Source organism: Panulirus ornatus, chromosome 69, assembly GCF_036320965.1.
Source record: "Panulirus ornatus isolate Po-2019 chromosome 69, ASM3632096v1, whole genome shotgun sequence".
Taxonomy (NCBI): Eukaryota; Metazoa; Arthropoda; class Malacostraca; order Decapoda; family Palinuridae; genus Panulirus; species Panulirus ornatus.
In genome coordinates, this window is record NC_092292.1 from 14,062,864 (window position 1) to 14,070,794 (window position 7,931).

Below are 7,931 nucleotides of genomic sequence, written 5' to 3' on the forward strand. Positions count from 1 at the left end.
TAACAGTGATCTATACTTCCAGCATTGGAAGACGTACATGATACAAAATACGATATGTTATTTTAATAAAAGCAATGATATGAAAACATAACGTAGCACAGTAACGTAACAGAACATAGTAACAAGCTCGAAGCTTTGGATCTTCCCACTTGGACTGACGGACGCTCCACCATACGTCATGATCCTGGGAAAAACGTATAGAAACAGACACTCATCATAAGCACATTGTCAACTCCTAAGTCGTTTTCACACACAGGTTTCCACAGCTCATTTCCTGCTTGGTGATATTCATATCGAAGCCTCCATTCACTGTATCCTATCCCCATTACTTTTCATCAACATGGGGTCGAATTCATTCATTTACGTAACAGACAAACTTCAGAGTTTGTCTAGGTTCCCTTGTAAATTGATACAATTCTCATCACTCTTTGCCTTCCTCATGACCATGGCATCTTCCACAAACATGTTCAGGTATAAGTCAATTCCCTCTGGCAAGGTATAGTATGCATGTATAGAATAAAAGCAGTTTCCATGATAAATCCAGCCACGCGGCACTGACATAGCCCCTTGCTCCTTTCCACTAAGGGTATGTTCTCTCCACTGAAGAAGCCTCCATTCATTCCTTCCTGAAGATTCAGCTTCTTTGCCAGCATCCTGTATCAAATGGCTTCTGGCAGCCCAGATACGCACAACCCGCTTGACATTATATGCCTGAAACGGAGCCCAATGTCTCACAAACGTTTGGGACTCTTATTAGACAACGACCACGTTTTCCTAAGACCTTTTTGTCTTTCGCTTAGGCAGTTCGTGCTTGTGTGTGTGTATTTATAAGCTTTCTTTGCGTGTGAGTGTGAAATATCTAGTCATATATACATGCGTGTAGCTGCTACATAACCTGTACTATAAGTGTTGTAATCCACCAGCAGGTAGATAACAGCCGGGGTGAGGGAGTGTGGGAGGCTACATCGTGAGCATGAATAATAATCCCTGGGTAGCAGCGACACCAGCGGACGAGGTCCACCTCCAGCCATCCCACGTCGCTGCTTTTCTCAGCAGGCAACTACTCAAGAAGAAAGAGGAAGAGGCAGACAAAGCAGCGGAGAGATCGAAAAAAAGAGAGTACGTTGTGAAGGAGAGGAATTACGTGACTTATAACTATGTCGAGGCCGAAGAATCGGACGCTGGTGAGATCGGCGACAACCCCCTGTCAAGCATCCTGGTCAGGGCCATGCAGAGGAAGGTCCGCAGGCAGGAGATAGAAGAGGCGATGAAGATAAAGAGACTCGAGGAGTCGAAGAGAAAAGTGGAAGAGGAGAAGCGACAGTGCGAAGAGGCGAGGAGGAGACAGCGTGATAAACTGAGAGAAATGAGGGAAAACCACAGACTACGGCTAGTGAAGGAGGAGCAGTGGAGGGCGCGGGAGGCGAGGCGAGCCAGACATAACAAACTGGCCGATGATTTTCGCAAGCAGAAGCTCCTCCGTCACTACTTCGGAGCTTTTAAGAGGCTCGTGAAAATAAGTAGAGAAAATAAGATCAGGGCCAGGAAGCACTACCGACAGAAGATCTTGCAAAGAGCTTTCTTAAATCTACGAATCCACCGAGATAATCGGCAACGGTGGAGGGATCAAGTGGCCATCAGGTTCCACAACGAGTGCCTCCTCCGTAAAGCCTTCACCCACTTGAAAAAGGTAACCTATTTGTGTACACGAGCAGAGCTCAAACACACGCCACTAACACAAACACTTCCACTGCTTCTCATGTTTCTTTCCCATCCTCACAGTTCGGCTGGAGTGTTATGTAAAACGTCCCTTAGTTGAACGCAAGTTTTCGTTGCTCTTCTGAGTTACGAACTTAACTGGTTGAACTTGGTGAAATATCTGCGAAGCTTAGAACATATACTTAACTCCTTTGTTATTGGTACATACATACATATAACACACACCCGGTAGACTTATAGAACAATAACACACTACCTGTACTGTGTCACGCGCGTGACCTGACCACAGGCAGTGGCAGCACGAGAGGAGCAGGTGGCCAGAGCGGTGGAGCATCACCGTCAGCTCCTGCTGCATCGCCATGTGTGGCTCTGGCGGTGGGCAGCGCTGGACCTGCTGCTGGAGAGGAGGGCGGGCATACAGCGGGCCAAGGAGCACTACCACAGGTGAGTGACGCGCCACAGTGACCGTTGTTTTGGTGGTGGTTGGGCTGGCAGCTCTGCCATATGCTATCATGTATATTATGGATCCCACACTCTTATTTCTAAGGCACCCTTTTCTCGACCTATCAGCATTCGGACCTAAGCGCTCGAACCCCGTTTGGCCCATGAATGCGTCAGGCTCAGCCATGCTAACCACTAAACCAAGGCGGAGGCCTTTACAAAATAGATACATAAATGAAAAACTAACATAGAGAATTATCATAGCTAAATCCTTTATCCTTATACTAATGGAGCTTCTGAGATCAAGATTTAACGCTATTGACATTAACAGACAGACTCTTCTCTGTTTCGTGTCTATGAACAAACGACTCACTCCGCCCCATTTGTTCCCAGTGAAACCAAAATGTTGATTCCTACATCATCATTACTGCACTGCTTCAGGTAGAGGGGGTGTCCCTTGCCACACTGTGTCACGGGAATTACCACCACTGAGTCAGCATCCAACACGATTGAACTAATAGGAAACTTCCAAACATCTTGACGACAATTATCTCTCGTAATCAAAGCTAGACAGTTCAATAACTCTTGCTCCGAGAGTCTAAAGGTCCAAAAGTTATGCGCACCCAGTTCCCTGACTGATCAAGAGTGTTATCTCTCCATCAGGAAGGTCCTCCGCCATGCACTGAGCCGCTGGAGGAAGTACTTGGAGGGCAAGAGGACGAGGCGGCAGCGTGAAATCGTGGGGACGCGTCTTCGGTTCCTCGTCAAGGACATCATCCCAGACTTCTCTCCTGCCTCCTCTGAAGACGACGAGGACGAGGACGCCCTTCGGAAGGACAGTAGATGGGAAGATATGCTATCAGTGCTAACTGTGTGAAGACGTTACAGCCAGCAGGGGTATTGGAGAGAGAGAGAGAGAGAGAGAGAGAGAGAGAGAGAGAGAGAGAGAGAGAGAGAGAGAGAGAGAGAGAGAGAGAGAGAGAGAGAGAGAGAGTTTAAGGCCGCCTATGCACTGAACACTGGTGAGATGTCTGTGTCTGCAACTGTGTAGCCATTTATAGATACAACCTCGACTCGTTATCAGAATTTAAGAACACAAAACTTTGCCCCTCCACTTCTGAAAGACTCCAAGCTCTCTCTCCCTCCTTGGGCACAGTTTATGCATTCCTGCAGTCTGTGCAGCCCTTTCAGAACGAGAGTCCTGATTCATGATGATCATGTAAGGAATGTTTCTAATGATCGACTGATCGACGTAACATATAAACCCACTCAGGTATCGATGGTGGTGACCTTTGTGATCCACGAGCTAATGTGTCTGGCCTGTAAACTAGACTCATTGGTATACCCTTCCCTTTCCGTGCCTTCAGAGGCGAGAAGGCTGGTGTAAATGCGTTGAGATTCCTATGAGCTTTGGCCCACTGTATGTACGATGTATCATCATCAATTATGATATTCATTTATCTACAGTTGATCCCCAACTTGCTCGTTTCCTTGCTGTTGTTCGAGGGAAGTCTGTGAACCGAATGGTAAAGCTGGTGAGGCTTGTGCTATTTGTAGAGCTAACATCATCCCAATTCCAGGAAAAAGAATAATTCAACACTTAATCCAACTCCACTCACTGTGAACTGTGTGGAATTCATATGGTGCTAAATTACATCGCTCATTTCCGAGTTCATGCTGTAGGCTTCCCTGAATCCATCATCAGCTCTTGCACCGCTCTCATGGGAGGGTGCTCTGCTCGATCTTATTCCTTCCACTTTTTATTCCCTCCCTACTGAAGCCGATGATACTGCCTTGGACATCCAGTTTAAATGGATACCCCTCTCATGTTGGACACAAGCTTCATGACCATGTTAACAGCCTTGTTAAAAGTGCTTGTCCGCTCTTAGGACCTTCCACCAGTATTGGTCTAACTAGAACTGTAGTCCATATAGTCCTATTCGCTACGTGCTGCGAGAATTTTGGCCTCCAGGGAGGTGCTGAAAGACCAGGTCACTTCAGTGCTAGATATGATCGCTGTAGGTTTAGAAAACGCCTGTATAAGAGCAGAGAACCTGTAGTAGTGTGCTATTGTGGCTGCCAGGACACTCCTGGTTCATAGGTACGTCTTGTAATTGAGGAGAAATTGTGACCCTGGGTTATTCCAAGTGCTGACTCTGCACCTGATGGGGTTTCCCGAAGCCCCAAGGCTGCGCTCCACACTGGAGGAGGGAAGTGATGGATTCCTTTGGAGTGATAAGTTCCTTAATGAGACTGTACACCTTTCCGTCCACTGACGATGATAGAGCCTCGCCAAAGGTGTCCTTTTATCCCTTACTCGCTGTGTAAATTACTTACAGGCGGGTTCCCGGAAACGACTCTGCTTAGATATACGTATCAAGCATTAAAACAGGAATATGAACGAGAGAGATCACTAGAGAAGCAACAGAACGATGTACCTCCAACAGAAATATGGTTAGACTAAGAAGAAGGAATTAAATCCCATTGCTAATACACCCGTCCAACCTTACGGAGGGAGGGAGGGAGGAAAGAGTGTTCAAGCAAAGGTGCTCCCGCTAGAGGGAACGACCCCCATGGTACACACCGGTACCTGCAGGGGTCACAGTGTCGCCTCCCGCAGGAGGTGACGGTGGCTTCGGCGGCGCCATGGTCTCTTCACCACGTACTAAGATAGTAACACCTGAGGAAGAGTTGGAAGAGCTGGGTTGAGTCTGAACGTCACCAGGAAGAAGCAATGATTGATTTCATATTGCTTTTGTTGATATGTCTGGTCACTGCCGAGAGCTGCGTGTAAACAAACAATAAAGTTTGACAGCAGTCCATTCACTTTCATAAACAAAGACTTTACCACTTACCACCATCCTCCCGTTTTCTTCCAGTCGACAGTATGCATCTTTCCCTCCACTTTACATTTTCTTCTGTCTAGAAACTCGATCCGTATACGAGAGTCTATGGGACAGACATGGTCCTCAGAAATGGCAATGGTTAGAAAATATTGGTTTTTATATAAAACAACAAAAAAAGAAGTAATGGTTTTTATAAAAACACAAAAAAAGACGAAGTAATTCATGGCTCAGCAACCGTGTTTGTACGTATGTTGCATCGTGAGGTCGTGACGTTAGCCCAAGTCCTGGGACAGGACCCCAGCTTGCTCGCCGCTTCACCGAACACAGCACTCACCGCCCGCGCCACGCAACGCTCACCACGAGCGCCGCCGAACAGCGTTCACCACGCGCCACACAGCGCTCACCAAACACACCACACACCACTCACAACGCGCCCCACACAGCTCTCACCAAGCGCCTCACACAGCGATCAACGCCCGCGCTGCCTAGCGCTCACCAAGCGCGCCACACAGCGCTCACCAAACACACCACACAGCACTCACCACACCCCACATAATGCTCACCACACAACCCTTGCCATAGACTCCTCCTGATTCGCAAGATATACCCGCATCTGATCACCAGCATACCACTTCAGGTATGCGGAGTATCAGAACTCTTTCCGCCCTGTATTCTTGGGATTCGGCGTTCTGTGGAACACTTGAAGTGAAACGCCAGAAGGAGATGGCTCAAGGGGCGCCTCCAGACACCACCTCGACCATAGGGCGCCTTCAGACACCACCCCGACCATAGAGATGTTTAGGGAAAAGAGTTATGAAGAGTAGGAACCAAACCTGGGTTGTTTGGGCGAATCAGTAGGGGATCACCGTCCTTGTTCGATGATTCACATCGTCAGGAAAGACCTCGTCTTGACTCCCTTTCCCGGGACGCACTCGCGGGTTGGTTATTTTTTTTTTCTTTTTTTTTTCCCAAAAGAAGGAACAGAGAAGAGGGCCAGGTGAGGCTATTCCCTCAAAGGCCCAGTCCTCTGTTCTTAACGCTACCTCGCTATCGCGGGAAATGGCGAATAGTATGAAAAAAAAAAATATATATATATATACTTTTGTTCCTCGAGGGAGACTAGACTCAGTTGTGTTCAACAACTGCCACATGATTGTTTCCCAACATGACTGTAGTGCGAGTTTTAACCTTCCCTGTAACGTGTGGTTAGAGCAGTGGACGACTACGTACAGCAAACGAAGATGAATTCCCGGATGATTTCGCATAGCCGTGCACTGCCTGTATACACTGCCCGTATAGACAGGCAACTAATGTACAACTGAGACTTCTTCTAAACAAAGCTATTAGAACACACAATCACTGCTCTACGCATCATACATGCCATTCTAATCAGCTGGCGAACTCCTTGGACCCCACGACTTCGAGATCTGAGCGTTCATATTCCCCAGCTACCAAACCTTCTCATTCATCAAATATCATCTTCAAAAGTTAGATAATATCACTACGAGAGAATGTAGGCAGCGAATAGGCTTCACGAAAGTGTCCTTTCGCTGCCACCTCAAAGCTGGTCTTTAAATATAAATGTTTATTCCCCACTCTTAACGCCTTCCAGACACGGAAGGTGTTTGGTTCTACACTGCACCTGTGTGCTATGAGGCGACCTTGAGGACCGCGTACTTCTTGTGCGGTTTGGCAACTGTGGACTAACCTTACCAGCTCTCTCGCCTTCTACCGGCCCTCCCGGCTCCAGAACAGGTAACGGTGCTTTAAACGCCACAGCCCCGGCAGCACGAAGCCCTAATAGGAAACAGCTGTGATGGGGATGAGGTCTGGTAGAATTGAGCTCTGATATGTATGAGCTATGGTAAGAATGATCTTTGGTAAGGATGAGCTCTGCCTGGAATGAACTCTGATAAAAGATGAGCAGAGGCCTCAGGAAACAGGTCGTGGGTGACGTCAGGACACTTTCTTGCATAATTGTCTCGGGGTAATTGTAAATAAACGAGATAAATAGGTAAATGTTTGTATAAGTTTATATGACATCTTTCATACTTGATCGCCGTTTCCTGTGTTAGCGAGGTAACGTCAGGAACGTGTAATGTACCGAAATCACAACTCCTTATCCACATTAAGGCTACATAGGCCTTTCCCTGGTTTATCTCAGACGCTTCACATGCCCTGGTTCAGTCCAGAGACAGCTTGTCGACCCCAGTATACCACATCGTTTCAATGTACTCTATCCCTCGCTGGCTGCCACTCTGGTACCTTCAGCAAAACATGATAACTTATCCAACACGACGATACTACCCATAGCTCAGGTCACAGGTCATGTCTTCACACCCACGAGTAGTAATCCTGGTCTCAGGATTCGAACCTAGGTACTCGAGTGTTGTTTGTCGATTTCATTAACCGTACTATCATGTACAAATATGACCCCTTTATGATAGCGTGAGTCAAATTTTACTTGAATACGCATCGATACAGACGCATTGTTCAAGTGATATAAGTGCAGAGAATCCAGTCAAATGCATCGTATATTTGTGAGCATATGTGGGCTTAGAGAGGAGAGCGTTACGCGCGGTGTCGCGTGTGGGAGGAGGGAGGAGGAGCACGTCGCCCGCCCTCCAGCAAGCCTTGTCTCCACTCGTTAGCCTGAGACAGCTTTCTTGCGTTGGTTATTTACCTTCGTTAGTATACTATTATCAGTAAGGGGGTAATCATTAATCCTTAGTGTGTGTGTGTGTGTGTGTGAGTGTGTGTGTGTGTGTGTGTGTGTTCGTCTTTCTATCTCTCTGAACTTCGACCCAAATCGCTTTGAATGTCCTGATAACTACAAAACTGACTCACTAGAGTGGATACGAAAGATTCAAGAACTTTACGACAGAATTGCATGATGGTTGAATCAAAGTGTCTGCTTATATCCTG

At 47.1% G+C, this 7,931-nt stretch overlaps 1 protein-coding gene across 1 annotated transcript; it reads left to right on the forward strand.

Annotated features, from left to right (window-relative positions):
• The first annotated feature begins 930 nt into the window (after positions 1–930).
• LOC139747531 (uncharacterized) lies at positions 931–5,052 on the forward strand. The gene is made up of 3 exons (XM_071659933.1): positions 931–1,690; positions 2,009–2,163; positions 2,824–5,052. Exons 1-3 carry the CDS (start codon positions 974–976, stop codon positions 3,035–3,037), a joined length of 1,086 nt encoding a protein of 361 aa, XP_071516034.1. The 5' UTR covers positions 931–973; the 3' UTR covers positions 3,038–5,052.
• The last annotated feature ends 2,879 nt before the right edge of the window (positions 5,053–7,931 follow it).

Bases quoted from the DNA above. Each gene is read 5' to 3' on its own strand.
- LOC139747531 (XM_071659933.1), top strand. From the start codon at position 974: ATGAATAATAATCCCTGGGTAGCAGCGACACCAGCGGACGAGGTCCAC. The intron at 1,691-2,008 runs GTAACCTATTTG...ACCTGACCACAG, and splicing joins CCTTCACCCACTTGAAAAAG to GCAGTGGCAGCACGAGAGGA. The intron at 2,164-2,823 runs GTGAGTGACGCG...TCTCTCCATCAG, and splicing joins GCCAAGGAGCACTACCACAG to GAAGGTCCTCCGCCATGCAC.